Source organism: Lissotriton vulgaris, chromosome 7 (assembly GCF_964263255.1).
Source record: "Lissotriton vulgaris chromosome 7, aLisVul1.2, whole genome shotgun sequence".
Lineage (NCBI taxonomy): Eukaryota > Metazoa > Chordata > Amphibia > Caudata > Salamandridae > Lissotriton > Lissotriton vulgaris.
This window is the reverse complement of record NC_141695.1, coordinates 537,168,293-537,184,057: the sequence shown is the minus strand read 5'-3', so window position 1 is coordinate 537,184,057 and position 15,765 is coordinate 537,168,293. Positions and strand designations below refer to the sequence as shown.

The 15,765-nt window shown below is 43.9% G+C and overlaps 1 protein-coding gene across 1 annotated transcript in view; it reads left to right on the top strand.

Moving 5' to 3' along the window:
• TEKT3 (tektin 3) overlaps positions 1-15,765 on the top strand; it is a 122,486-nt gene that overhangs the window by 82,028 nt on the left and 24,693 nt on the right. Inside the window, exons 4-5 of the mRNA XM_086930613.1 lie at positions 8,521-8,591; positions 9,567-9,710. Coding sequence (XP_086786739.1) covers positions 8,521-8,591; positions 9,567-9,710 — 215 coding nt within the window. The remainder of the gene's footprint in view (positions 1-8,520; positions 8,592-9,566; positions 9,711-15,765) is intronic.

The following is a 15,765-nucleotide window of genomic DNA, read 5'->3' as shown; positions in this document are numbered from 1 at the left end:
ACTCCACTCAACCTCACTTTCCGACACTCCACTCCACTTTGCAACACTCCACTTACTCCACGCCACTTATCTCTTCCCTACTGTACGCTACTCTATGTCACTCTATGACTCTCAACGCCGCTCCGTAACACTCCACTCTACCTCACTTCCCGACACTCCACTCCACTTTACAACACTCCACTTCCCCACTAACTTTTAGCCATGCTGAACAGCAGCCACGTTGGTGTACAACATGGATAAAACATATTGGCACAGCCTACAACTCTTGCATAGGCGAGACCTATTGGTTGTGCTACTGCTTGTCTTGTACTTGTAAACATTTGACTAGAGAGAAGACCATCACCTTTACAAAACAGTAATTAGAATGCGGGTGCTCTCGCCTGAGACCTTCCCTGCCTGACAGGCTGCTCTCTTCTTCGACGTCGTCTTCCTCGCTGCTCTTGAGTAGAATGTCTCTACGGGCGTGGATAGGAGCGTATGTATCCATTGGCCAGGCCTTCCCCTCTTCCCACCCTCACTTGGACTATCCACATCCAGCTTATAGTGCCCACACCGTCATCCGCTCCCACCCAACATTATGCACATTTTGCCCTTACAATGATTACACTGGACACATTGTTTATGGTAAAGAACTGCTGCAGGTTTATTTTCATACAACAAGAGTATGACGTTAGTGGGTTATCTTACGGGTGATCCAGGGCGGGCAGCCCCTCGCTGCCCCGCCCGCCTAATGAGCCAGCCAGCACGGTGGGTCGACGCCCGGACAGTGCAGCACCTTGTAGAACCATATCTTATACACCCACCCCTTTCAGGGCGGAGCGGTATGGCACATCCCCGGTTGGTTCAGGCCCCCCAACCACCCGAAGGACTAACAGGGCGCCATCGCGTTTTCCCGGAACCTCCTGCGGCTCCAGGTCTTTGGCTCTGGCACCATTACTGTGCCAGGCAGAGGTACCCTTACTGTACCAGTCTGCCGCAGAGGTACCCTTACTGTACCCGTATGCCTCCAGATCGCCCTGTAACTCCGCCTGCAACACAAGAAAAAACATTAAAACATTCAACAAATACGCGCCGCCTGTCCATTCGCTGGGTACGAGGATAGGGTGGGTGCAGCGCTCAGGCGGGCGGAACAGGAGCAGGAACAGAGGCAGAGCCAGGGGCAGCCGGGGCTTAAGTACCCGGCACGCCCCTACAGGTAAGCCCTCCCTAAGCTATGCGTCATGGTGACCCCGGAGAGGGCCAGTGAGGCTCGCCGAGCCTCCCCTCGTGGCCCTGGACAAGGGGGGGGGGGGGGGGGGGGGCTCCGACTAGTGGCCACTAAGGAGGCTGCCCTGCCAATGTCCCCCAGCGTGGGACGCAGGCAGCGGCATTCCTGCAGGTGCCAAATTGAAGGTGAGAGGCCCAGGGGGTGGAGGTGAGAAGGAGCTGGGAGGGGGAGATGATCTTAAATAAAGGTGCTTACAGCCTCTGTAAGGAAAACGTCCGATTAATTGCAGGATGGGCTGAATCCCGGGAGCCAGGTTAGAGGGAGCGAGCTGCATGATATGTTTGCAGACTTCTCCTGCGCCCCTCTGAAGGTCAGCGCCCTGGGCGTGGGCCCAGCTCGACCATGCTATATTCCGGCCTTGGAACCTGCTCTGTTGCCCCTGCACCATGGTTCATGCATCATGCTCAGAGTTGTATGAACAAAGTGTATCGAGCTGGAGCCCAGGCAGTGAAATCATGGCACACGTTGCATTGTAAATACAGCACTGTTTAATTTGCCACTCGCACAATCCTACACTGCAGATTTTCATACAGTGTTGCATTTGCCAATAATGGTACATTTTGGCCAGAGTCTGCTCTGGAAAAGGTCCCTCCAGCTTATTCCTTATTTGTTTTACACGCTTGGAGAATTCCCACAGGCTGTGCCTGTGAAAGGCCTGCAAGGTCACTCTCATGTCAGGCGCATGCATGCTCTGAATGGTTAACATGGGTTAGGTACCCTATAGGCAACTACACGTTTGATCCTCCCAGTCACTGGGTCTTTTCTTACCTAGGAGCCGCAGGCAAAGCAATTTGAGGACTGATTGTTACTGTGACACATTTGTTTTTATGCTGGACCCTCTGATGCTACTCACAACTTTGTTGCTGTGAAAAATTCCACTGTACTGCATATTGAATAGAGTGAAACTGAATTTGCATTTCTAGAACATGAAACTAATACCCAATAAAGGTGTCCTGGTGCTATAAGCTGTAATCCATTAGGCCCAGCACCTTTTGAAACCACTGTCTTGCTATCATCACGACTCCTAAAAATAAACTCATCCTCTAGACTGTGCCTGTGCAGCACAGCCATAAGCATTCAGGGACTGATTGCTTTCTCCTCCCACCAAACAAGTGCTTAGCCACCAACTGTTAACTGGCATCCAAACACACATATCCTCAAAGTGAATCTCGATGTTAGAGTCAAGGCACATCTTCTAGTGAATGAAGGAGAAGCAGTCCTTCCTGAATGGGACCAGAACCAGGACACCTGTGACCCATAATGTAAAAGAAACCAGCGCTCACACAGATTTGTTCAGAACTCCACTGGCACCGCCACGAGCAACGACGCTATCTTTTAAACATCTTTTAAACCTATTGCTGTATATTTTGTGTTAGATACTTTGCACATTATTTAAAACTTACCTAAATCAGTCCGGGCAGCGTTTCAAAGCGCCGGCTGCATCGATCCTTGACACGCCACTCCAGGCGAGACCTCGGACACGCCCACCAATTAGGCCACGCCCACCGGGCATCACATTTAAGCGCGAGAAACCAGCGCTCACACAGATTTGTTCAGAACTCCACTGGCACCGCCACGAGCAACGACGCTATCTTTTAAACATCTTTTAAACCTATTGCTGTATATTTTGTGTTAGATACTTTGCACATTATTTAAAACTTACCTAAATCAGTCCGGGCAGCGTTTCAAAGCGCCGGCTGCATCGATCCTTGACACGCCACTCCAGGCGAGACCTCGGACACGCCCACTAATTAGGCCACGCCCACCTTCTACGCCTATATCATGTGTTGCAACCGGAAGCGCAGCGGACGAGCGCAGCGGGAGCGCCGTTTGCGCGCCGAAGGCAAGCCCGTCTGCGCCCGTCCGTGCCAGGACAGAGCCCAGGGCCCAACCCCCTGCCCAAAAAAAGACACAGAGACCAAACCTAGACAATACTCATCACAGGAGATTCTGACCTTAGGACATAGCGCAACATGCCCACCAATAGATCTAAAGAAAGAAGGTAAGCAATGTCCCTGCTGCCCTCATACTTTTGAATTTACCTCAATAAAAAATATCAACAAAGCCCAAACACAATGTAATATAGAGAATATCAAGAACCTTACAATCAAGGCAGGACTAATAAATGCTAGATCAATGGTCAAACACAATACCCATATTGCATATATGATCGAAAATCGAGAAATCGATGTACTATTTATAACCGAAACCTGGGCAGACGAGGCATCAGACGCCGACATATCTTTGGCAATACCTGAAAGATACTCGTTTTTCAGAGCAGATAGAAAAATTAAACGGGGAGGAGGACTAGCGATTATAGCCAAAGAAAATTTCAGAGTCAAGAGCTCTGAAAAAGGAAGTCATCCTGACTGTGAGACTATGACATTCCAAATCCAGATCACTAACAACTACACTTTTAATGGACTATTAATCTACAAACCTCCAAATGCCAAAAGATCGCTCATTGAGTCATTGAGCCCATTCCTAGAATCTAGTGTAATGAACCCAGACTATACAATTCTGGGAGATTTCAACCTACATCTCGAGAAAGCCTCAGACCCTAAGGTAAAAGCCTTTAAAGATGCAATGGCCAATTTTGACCTAGATCAAAAAGTCCATCTAGACACGCATGTAGCCGGACATACGCTAGATGGTATCTTCACTTCATGTCAAAAACTAACGAAGGTAGAAGTCCACCCTATCGCCTGGACAGATCATAAATTGGTCTTATTTCAACTAGAAATTACAGAGCAGCTGAGGAAACCAAACGAAAGTCAAAAAAGAGCTACCTACCCTGACTGGTCTAAAGTCAACCCCCACATGCTGGTAGAGACATTGAAGTCTTCATACCCAATTCTGGATAGTGACTGTAACACAGCCTGTACGCAATTTAATGACTGGATTAAAACAGCAATCCAGATTTCAGTACCTCAAAAAAGAGTGACATTTAAAAGAAAATCCCCCTCGCAACCCTGGTACTCAGACGCCTTGAAGACACAAAAACAGACCTGCAGAAGAGCAGAGAAAAAGTGGAGAACACATTATGACCCCAAACTAAGAGAAAACTATAAAAATGAACTGGCTACTTACAAAAATATGACTAGGGCAGAAAAAAGCAAATTCTTTGTACAGAAAATAAATGCATCAAAAAACTCAAGCAAAGACCTATTTGCAGTAGTCAAAAAGCTTGCCAAAATTGAAAATAATAACCCCGAGGATATATCATCCGACTTCTGTAATACACTAGGCCACTTCTTCGTAAGTAAAGTGACATCAGTCTATGAGCTGTTTAAAAATAATCAAGTAGAAAAAACTACTCTAGACCCTATCATTGCTGCAAAGCCAAACAACCCACCCATCTGCCCACCATCTTTTCAATGGGCCCTACCAACAGTGGAACAAATTAGCAAAGAAATGTTGGCAACCAACTCGGGCAGCCCCTTAGACCCTTGTCCACCTAAGGTGATGCAAAGCTGCTCGGAGCAAATAGGACTGGTACTACAAAAACTGTTTGCTATAATTTTAGACACTAACACATTTCCTAACGATTGGAAAATTATATCAATCAGGCCACTCCTGAAGAAACCCAACTTGGATTGCGAGGTTCCTAGCAACTATAGACCTATAGCTAGGATCCCTTTTGCCGCAAAAGTATTAGAGAAACTACTAAATAAACAGCTATCACGATATCTATTGGACAATAATTGGCTTGACCATTCCCAATTCGGATTCCGTGAAGGGCACGGCACAGAGACAGCTCTCCTCACGGCAGTTGAAGAGCTTAGGAAAGTACTGGACAACGGGGAGAAGGCCGCCTTGGTATTGTTAGATCTCTCGGCGGCCTTCGACACGGTCAGCCACGAGATTCTAATAAACCGCATCAGAGAAGCTAGAGCAAGCGAATCTACATGCAATCTCATCAAATCATACCTGAAGGATAGAAAGTTCACAGTGGAACTAGGAAACTCAAATTCAGACTCCTTTGAGGTACCATGTGGTGTCCCGCAGGGCTCATCATTAAGCCCAACTCTTTTCAACTTGTACGTGGCCCCCCTTGCAGAAGTAATAAGGGAAAATGGCTTCACGCCAATCTCGTACGCAGACGATACCCAAATCGTCATATCCATAGATAAAGACACAAAGGTAACAGCCGACAAATTCCAACACTGCATGTTAAAAGTCAGTCATTGGATGCAACAAAATTGCCTTAAACTCAATGGAGAAAAGAGTGAGGTGATGTTTTTGGGAGGTAACGCAGACATCTGGTCCCCAGACTGGTGGCCTGACAAGCTGGGAACATGTCCAGACCCCTCGGAGAAAGTGAAAAATTTGGGATTCATGATAGACACCAAGCTAGCATACGAAGCCCAAGTAAACAAACTGGCATCTTCGTTTTGGCTAATATTAAAAATGATAAAAAAAATATTACCATATTTGCCCCAAGACGCACGCAAAACGGTAGTCACAGCGCTAGCTTTATCTCGCCTGGACTACGGAAATGCACTGTATGCAGGAGCCAGAATAAAAATCATAGATAAGATGCAACGCCTGCAAAATGCTGCAGCAAGACTGATCCTGGACATACCAAAGTTTCAGTCCGTCAGCCACAAATTAGCATCACTTCATTGGCTTCCAGTCGCCAAAAGAGTCAAATTTAAATCACTATGTTTGACCTATAAGGCCCTCCAGGGCAAAGGACCTATCTTCATAAAAACCCAGTTGAGGAAATACGAACCATCCAGACTACTAAGATCTGGGCAACAAAAACTGATAGAAATACCTAAGTTCAAACGAGCGAACTGGGGGGGAAGAAGTTTCTTCGTACACGCAGCAAGGACATGGAATCAACTTCCATTGGATATAAAAAACAGCCCATCTCTGGACTTGTTCAGAAAGCAAATTAAAACATGGTTGTTTACTGCATAAAACTAAGACCAGTTCAGGACTATGGACATATCATAGCGCCAAGACGCCTCCGGGCATTCGCGCGCTTTAGAAATAGATAAATCAAATCATTAAATCAATCAATAAAATAAAAACAAATTGAGAAAAACCACCAAAAGAACTGAGAGGGTCCCCATACCCTTGTCTCACATGAGATAAATAATAGAAATATTTTTCATTTTTTTCTCTCCATGTAGAAAATTGTTCTCTTGATAGTGAAACGTCTCCCCCTATACCTCTACCCAGAATACGGATGTGCAACATCTTTGATATGGATCAAAATATGTCAGCTATGGGTGTGCACAAACTTCCCAGTGCATCCTCACCCTATGTCCTCCAACCCCCAGTTCAATCAGAGGAATCTACATAATGTCATGCAAAAGAAGAACAGTTTACAAGTGTAAAACCAATGTTTGTGAACAGCAACAGTGGTTTTACAGTAGAAAAAAAGGCTATTTGTATGTACAGGCTGACCGTACATGTGCGAAAAGCAATGTAAAAGGCCCCCAAAATGCGTAAAAAAGAGGTGCAATAATTTTAGAGGGTCCGTAGCCTAACTGCATGAGCAAATTCAGAATAACCAATAATAAACAGGTAACTCATATGTCTTCTTTAGCCCCACATTTTCCCAATGATATGAACACTGAACTGTCAGGAGTGAGCTGACAGAATAGCAGCAGAAATGGGTCCTGCATTGTGCCCCGGGGTGACATCTCATCTAATCCACTCCAGGGGGGTCATTCAAACAGAATGAAAGCAGAAGAGGCAAAGAAACAAAGCCATGTAAATGCGTTGTTTGTTCATGTGACAATCTTTCAACTGTCACCTAAAGCTCATTAGCAAACTCTCTTTGTCCAAGAGGACTTTGGAAACAGTCCTTTCCAACAAAGACTTCAGATTCCATGCATTCCAACATTACTACAGCCTGCTCTATGTAGGGATATGGTCACACCGTTCATAAACAGGGCAGCACAATGCTAGACTTTTCTGTGGACTAAGATCCCAGAGACAAATCCGATTAACGCCAAGATGGTGTCCAAACGCCACCCTCATTCATTGCTCTGAAGCGATTCAGAAAACAAGCAAAGAAAATAAATAGAAACTATAGAGATGAACAGCACATTACAGACTGTTATAGGATGAAAAGATACAAAGGTTTTCTTTATAAATTGTGACCAGATAAGCCCATCCTCTAAGCTGGCACGTCCCTAAGCATTGATGGGCTGATTGCTTTCTCCTCCCACCAAACAAGGGCTTAGGGAACCACTCTTACCTGTCATCCCCACCACAGACCCTCTGGTCCAATAACCCCCTCTAGAGCTCCACTCCTTGGTCCTTGCGTCATTGTCTTTTACCAAAAGCATCATTGTGATACAGACCCATCCAATCACATTGTCTTTCAATGCATGCTGATGGTTACTTATGGTTAGCCTATCTACAAAGGTTTAGCTCTAATTGTAGATTTGGAGCTGTAAACGGATACGGATGAAAACTGCATCATTATAATCTGTCACAAATTCACAGGCTTCCTGACAGTGGTAAATGGTTTACTGCTGCAGACATCTCTGTAATAAAGGTGTAGAAACACAGCATAATTGCAAAGAATCTATATTGGTAAACCACACACCAATGGTGGGGATTTGATGGATCAATGCATGGTTTGCCTTTATAGTTTGTGAAGGCTCATACACTTATAAATATCTTGATATTCACAGACTCTGATGAAATGTGTTGGGTACCCCTCCATCGAGGGTGTGAAGGGCAATTGATCACCTCCAAACTTGATGCGAAGGTCTAGCAAACCACAAACCCATGGTGGGGAGTTGGCAGATCAATGCATGGTTTGCCTTTCAAGTTTATCTATGCTCATAAACTCATAACTTTCTTGATATTCACAGACTGTGATACAACTGTTAGGTAACCACTCTTCGAGGGTGGGAAGGGGAATTGATCACCTCTAAACTTAATGTGGAGGCCTAAGGAAACAAGTTTTTCCATGGAGAAAATTATTTTCTTAAGGGAGAAAAAAGAAAAGAAAAGAAAAAAATTGTGCATTTGCAAATTGGGCTTCATTTCCTCCAGTGCCTAATTTTACATTATGTACAATTATGCATTGTAGAAGTACGGGAGCACAAGGAATATCTAACATGACATTCCATGTAGTGCAGATGGAAATCTGCGCCTGGTGCAGCTTTCAAGGCATGGGAAAGTTTGGGAATTCCCAAAAGCAGTACATTTTCACCTGTTAGTAGGAGTCACAGAAGAAAATCACTAATGTTTTTTTTGTTCGATTGGGTTGATTCTTTTAGGAGGTGGACATCATCAAGGCCTGTCAGGAGAAGATGAGAAGATATCTCGAAAAAGTCATTGCTCAGCTTGCGTAAGAAATTTCCTCTTCTCCTCATTGTGTGTAACTCTTTACCAGGTGGCTTTCATTTGTATTTCTACAGCTATGGGTCAGTGTCTTGAAACTACTAAGTAAGAGTAGAGAATCTTCCTAAGAAGTGAAAAAAAAGTTATCCTAATGTTTTTCACCTATCTAAAGATGAATATAGCCGAGAGTAAAGATGAGTAAATAAACACAACCCTTCCTTTTGAAAACAAATCACTGGAGGATGCAATCACTACAGTTTCTATCTGTAGTATACCATCTACAATCAGTTGCATCATCTAGTGTATATAATCGGTTCAGGTCCTGCTTGTAGAACACACCATCTCCAGAACTTAATCCACACTTCCGTGTGGGCAGATATATGAAGAAGGACTGAATAATTGAGAATAACTCCTTTCTGGATAGGATCCCAGATGTGGGCCGCACAAATTAATGCATTATGCCAGTGCTGTATGCGAACAGGGTTGAAGCAGAAGTAAAGATGGTTAGTAGCGATGAGTTAATACTGAACAGGGATTAAAAGCAATAAAGTATACAAAGAAATTATCTTCTATGGGCAAGAAACATAGTGTCACCCTCAATTGAACTGTCTTTAAAACTAGGCCCTCAACTTATGCTAGAACCCTCCTCTATCTGAACTGAGCAAACAAGGGTGGAGTTCAACAGCATCAATAGCTTTCCCACTGTGACCCAAAAATTATCAAGCTGAACTGAGTTACTAAAGGATTATAAGATACCACTGTCTACTCCATACTCAGCTGCTGTCTACTAGCCAGCTGGCCCATTCATTTCTCCGAGAACTATGATTTAACTGCTCAACCATACCTTAGCATTGTGTGCACCTCTATTTCACAGTTGACAAGCTCAACCGGTATAATGAGTTAACACAGTGATCAACACCTTGTAATGTTAAATTGCAGTCAAGCAGTCATTAATTCTTATAATGCATGGTTTGTACCTTAGCTCAAACAGGGCAGCGCAGCACGAGTTAGAACGAGATATCGGGGACAAGCAGACTGCCTACCGGATTGATGACAAGTGCCAGCACCTCAGGAACTCTTCCGATGGCATTGGTTACTACAGAGGAGTTGAGCGCATCGATGCAACGTAAGTGTCCAGACTCCCTTGCCACAAAGGTACAAAGTGATCATTCAGCCTTTCAGAGAGGTGGGCAAGGTGGAGATGCACTGCATTTTGTTCCCTGTATGGCGTGATGTCATAAAATAGAGGTACAGTTAACACTTGTGTTTGATGAGAGCAGTTTTCTCTCCTTATATTGCCACTTTTATGAACATATGGACAGGGGCTTTGAAGTACTGAAGCACTAAAAGGGATACTCACTTGTAAAACATTGACCATTCTAATGGATCTGCAAACCCAGTCTAGATCCAGGGCCTGCCACAGCAGCTTGCTTCCATATTTTTTTTTGTGTACCATGGGTCACAGGTATGTTACTGCTCTGCATCCATCGTCAATTGTTACTGGCAACATCACATCTCCCCAGAGTATGCACCCCTCTCTGCCTCAGCCAGGTGTCGCAGCACCTGTTGTGCTATCACTGCAGAAGAGCCTGAGGGGGGGAACATGGTGACTAGCAGCTAATGTATCGTCCAGTTCCAAGGTTAGTAACTCCTCGTCAAAAAATAATTGAAAACTATTTCCAGTACTGGTAAAATCATAGGGGAGGACCTCAGTCTAGTTTTATATTTTGTTTTGTACCTTGGAAGAGGTCCCTCATATATCTCAACCATGCAATGCAAAAAAGCCACCTCTGTTTAGTCCCTAACAAACCCACACACGCCCTACTCCCACACATACATAGAAAACTGAAATCTTGTCTGTCGGCTCTCAGGTAAACTGAAGAACTCAACTCTAAGACACTGGCACAAAACTGAAATGGCGTGTTGTAAATCAAAACAAAAACATAATCTCAAATATTACGCATTAGCTTGCACTGATCACAAACACATCGATTTAGGAAAGTTTGACGGCTAACTAAAAAGCACCATCAATCCAGCAATTAAAACAATGTCAACTTTGAAGTATTCAGGAAATGTGTCAATTCTCTCCTCCCATACATAATTTTCCTCCTCCAATTCCACGCATTCACAACTTTGTAGTAAATAAAAAGCTAGTTATTTACGCCGTTCGGAATTTCTATAATTACCCAAGAAAATGGTAATGCATAAAATGAGGAGCAGAGTCCGTGGTCTTCGAGTTGAAAGGGTTTTATTCCAGAACTCGAGTTAAGGGAGAGCTCCTTCACCAAGCGGGTTCAGGAGTAGTCTACTTTGCTTGAAACATATCAGCACTTTTATACAATACGAGTACAATCAGAAAGAAGGAGTTTCCCTTAGACTTGATTCAATCATTTCATGATGTAGTCATACAGAAGACATAGCATACTTGTTCTCGTTTAAAGAATAACCTGAATAGCATTTACACATGGACAAACATATTGCATCGAGGTGATTGAGGTAACAAGTTACAGAGTTGCTAGTATCTGAGGACAGAGAATCGAGGCATTGTCACAGGGTCATTTCTGTCGGAAAGGTAAAGAGGACGAGGCATTGTGCGTTCTTTACTTCGTACACAAGGGCGGTGAGGTCTCACAATGGTATGTGTGTGCAGCGGGGAAGAAGGAGAATGGGCTGCAGTAAACTATTCTTCTTCGTGGCAGTCTCGTGTGCTTGATTATGTCTCCCCTTGGTGGTTAACCCAACCCGTGGCTGTCCTCATAAACTAGGAAATCATTGACGAGCGACGCTGCTCGTTCGGTGACAGAGTTAGGGAGGGGGGGTTTTCCGAGTCACCCATCCGACTGACTCTGTTCTGGTCTAAAGGAAAAACATCGAACGGGACGGAAACCCGTAGGTTACATGGTAGCTGGACATTATTCTTTGCATGTATCAGCTTTATGAGAAAGAGAGCAGGCAAGAGGGGGTACAACGGGATTTGTGCTTGTAGTAGGAGGATCGGCTTGCCTGGTCGATGTCAGGGTGGATAGGGTGCATGATGGGACACCAGGGAAAAAAAAGGGAGTTTTCTAGTGAAATTCCACAACTCTGCGAGAAAAGTAATTGATGTCATTCTGTCATGCATAATTTCAGTACAACCAAATACATCATCTTCACGGCAAACACCATACTAACAAACCTCATGTACCTCCACGCCATTCTCTCGTATGATTCATTTCAGCCCCTGACTAGCTCATCTACAGCCAGGATCAGCGAATATGTCTAAGCCAATATTTATGACATCATCCAGTTGCTTCAGAGTTACTAAATGGATAACCAAAATTGGACCCCATGTCTCACAGTGACCACGATTTAGCTACACTCTCACAATCATGGCCTGCTTGTAACCTGTCTTTCCAAAGGGCAACTCTGACTTTGTCTGGCATAGGTAACCGTCTGGCTCTAGGACAGGAATTATCCTGGTCCTATGGGCTCCTCGATATCAAATGAACACCTCAAGATCCTCTTCCCTCTAAATGCATGGAGGTTGACTCCAATAAAAATTAAAACCTTACCTTTGAGCTGCTTAGCATTACACTCACACAACAAGGCAACTCTTTCCATCAATATGGTAAGAACAAGCAGCTCTACCTCAAAATATCTCTGGCAGCAGCTGATGGCAGCTGATATTTCACTGCATAACTTGCCACCATAGTAGCATGGAGATCCACTATTTTTATGAAATGTAACCATATCAACATACTGTTAATAGTGTGAATCCCTTCAAGCAAAAATCCAGGACGGCTTTCTGACAAAACCTATATCACTTCTCTCCATGCATAAACCACTGCGCAAAATTCCAGTGCCCACCCTGTTCTTCTAGAAGCATGCCAAGAAGGAAACCCAGACAACCTTTTTTCAAAGGAGTTTTCTTATGAAAATCAACCCCACTACTTCTTCCCAGCAATATCTGTCCTGTAGTCCAGGGCTTTGACCAGTCCTGCATAGTTAGTGGCAGCACGGGTTATAAGTAGTCTCTGCACAGACTTCCTTACTGACAGTTTTGTATCACCAGAGGCATCATAACCGTGAAATACAAAAGGAACACAAAACACACCATAAACAAGCCTTCTCTACCATTGTCCCAAGAAATTTCAATGCTATCCCTGAATCTCAGGATATCTGCAGCACTTCAGAAAGTAACGACAACCCATCTTTTTCACATATTCCTTTCCTTCCACTGACTGATCAACTTTTTTACTGTATTGTGTTGGGTTCTTGAAGTTTCCATTGCTATGGCTGGCACACAACTCCACATCTAACTACTCGATGGATATATACGGTTCTTTAGGCTATGTTACGGCATAGTATGGTAAAAACTAAAAGTGTGTAAACTTGTAGCTACGGTCAACAGGATAGGTAAAGTAAGAAAGCCCTACTTTGAGGCGGTGCTACTGGAATTTTTGGCATATTGCTGCACTGTTGTAGGCGTCAGTGTATGTAATATTTAATATATATTAAATGTCGACATTGGATCTATTTCAATTCTCTGCTCCTGATCTTATGGCTTTCCTTCCTATTCTTGTGGTTGTCCTGCCTCAGAAAGATAGGGATTTCACCATGTTCGTTATTTGATTAGTTATATCTATCCTTCCACTGCTGCCGCCAGGGAACTAAGGGGCATATTATCAAGGGGGTTTATCTCCGCTTTTTTGGCTTTAAAAGCCAAGAAAGCGGAGATAAAATTATCTCCCTATTACCTAGCTGTCACTAACACCAGTTAGCGACAGCTAGTAGGAGATAGCGACCATCTTGGGCCCCGCTTTGCATGTCAGTGAAATTTATCACTAATGACATGCAAAGTGGGTGTGCCAAGATGTTAGCGACTGGAATCGATATCTCCTATTACCAACTTTTGGAGATATTCACGCTAAGCGCCATTATCTCCAAAAGCTAACACCTGCCCTGAGCAGTTCTTAGCCATGTTATCCAATCGGAGGTGGATAACATGGCTAAGAGTATTAGCTCGCTAATGCATGAATATCGCTGACTTTTCAGCGATATTCATGCATTTCGGCCGATTTTTATCGTTTAGGAGATAAACCTTGATAATAGCAAGGTTCCTAAGCGATAAAAATCGCCGCAGCTCGGCGATAAAAATATTGCCGCTAAGCCAACATAGCGATATAAGTTTCCTTTTGCATGGTTCAATAATATTTGACTTTTAATACTTAATGGGACCCTGCGGCTTTCCTTGCTCTTTTCTTCTTCCTTCTTTTCAGTGATCTCTCTCACTGTTGTGCTCTCTCCCTTACCGTTCCTCCTCTAAGCTCTACTCGCTGCTGTTCATCCCACACACACCCTCCTTCCCCATTACCGTGTCCCCGCTTGCTCATTCTCCCCACCCCCTCTTCCTCTTTTTCTTTGTCCCTGCTCTTTCCTCCCCACCAATGATCTTCTGCGCCTCCACATTACTTTAGTTTCCAGTCTAGCTTTGCATGCTGCTTAATATAGGCTGCCACCAGTATTTTCTTTGCCAATGCTTGTAGAATTACATTGCAAGCATTGCTTAAGTCTATAGCGGTGGATGTCCGTCTTTGAATGTTATTTTGTATACTTCTGAGATGGGTGTCACATTGAATGCACCTAAGCACAACCTGACTCTGATCCGTGAACAGTATATCAGTGCTATTTTGTATGATTGCTGTTCCCATTCCATTATGACTTGAACGTCAATCCAACTATGAACGAATTGTGGAATGGAATGATCACTTTAATGGGAAGGAGTCTGCTATTTAAAGTCATGTAATTACCCAGACTTAGAGACATGGTTTTATAGATGTGTCAGAGTCTTAGTATAATGTTTCAGCAATTGTACATGATTCATTGAGGAGACTGGTGAGATTTGTGCCAAAAGTGACCTGTGCACCCATTGATTCCCTTGCTATGGGAAAGTCACATCATATCGCTGCTTAACTGACAACCATCTATAAATTACGCAAATGCATGGAATCATCCCTACCGCTCCTTACTAGGAAGCAGTGCTTAATTTGAACCGGTGGTTTCAGGTGCTTGGCACCGGCACTTAATTGTCAGTACCAGCACTTATGACAGTCTGCCACATGGTAGTGCTGTTTATCTAATTTAGAGATGCGCCCAGCAACAGTTAGTTGACATTCAAATTTGCTAATACCTGTGTCCCAAGCATTCTTATAGCTTTGGGGGCCTGGAATAGTCTGAATTGTCACCTCTGCAGGCGTGTGAGGGTTGTTTGCTGTGTTGATACTTTTGTTGGCAGCTCTGACAGCGGCAATGGGTGGTGCAACCTGCAGTGGCCTCTTGACGAGGACCCTGGTGCATTTTTTTTTTTTTTTTACAAATTAGGCACTGTTAGGAAGCACCACACAACTGTTGTCTGAAGCATCAACGAACAAAAACGACGAACGATTGATAAAGTAATGAACTAGTTCTCAATGTGGAAAGATGTTTGAGTGCACTTAGTGTGACTTAAAAAGAAGCGGCCAAAGAAATTAAAGAAAATGTCTAGTAGAGAAGTGTCTGCTCAGCGGAGGGGCTCTGTAATGTCAAATCAATGTGGTCCACTATGGTGTTTTAAAGGGACTAAACGCAACGGCCCCGATTCACAAAGGTAAAGTGAGAGGAAAGTCTAACTTTACGACTTTCTGGTAAAGTTAGACTTCCGTCTCACTTTTCCTTTGTGACAATTACTCAGAAAGGGTTTAAATACCGAGTCAATGCTGAGCTTCGGTGACCATTGCAATAGGAACGCCATGAACCTAAACGTCTACAATCTTGCAAGATAAGGGGAGTAGGCAAACTTAAATATACAGGAAATATGCAATTGTTTTACTTCCACCGGCCATAAAGCAATTGCACTGAAAATCCAAAGAAAAAAACAAATGAAATAACTACAGAGGTATAAACTTAACATTAATGACAGAAACACCCGACAGTGAAACCGTGCATGCCTCATTACCAGATCCAGCTGCATATGTCCTCCTGGAAGCCAACAACAGCATTCTGACTGTGTAACTCTGTGGCGTCCTCATATTTCATGACAACTTGCTGCCACGCGGACACCACGAGACAACGCTTTCTTAAACCCCCCTGACTGGCACTGCGAGCTTCCGCACATACACAGAATGCTGCATTTTCTTAAAAGCATAGGGCGGGCGGTCATATGT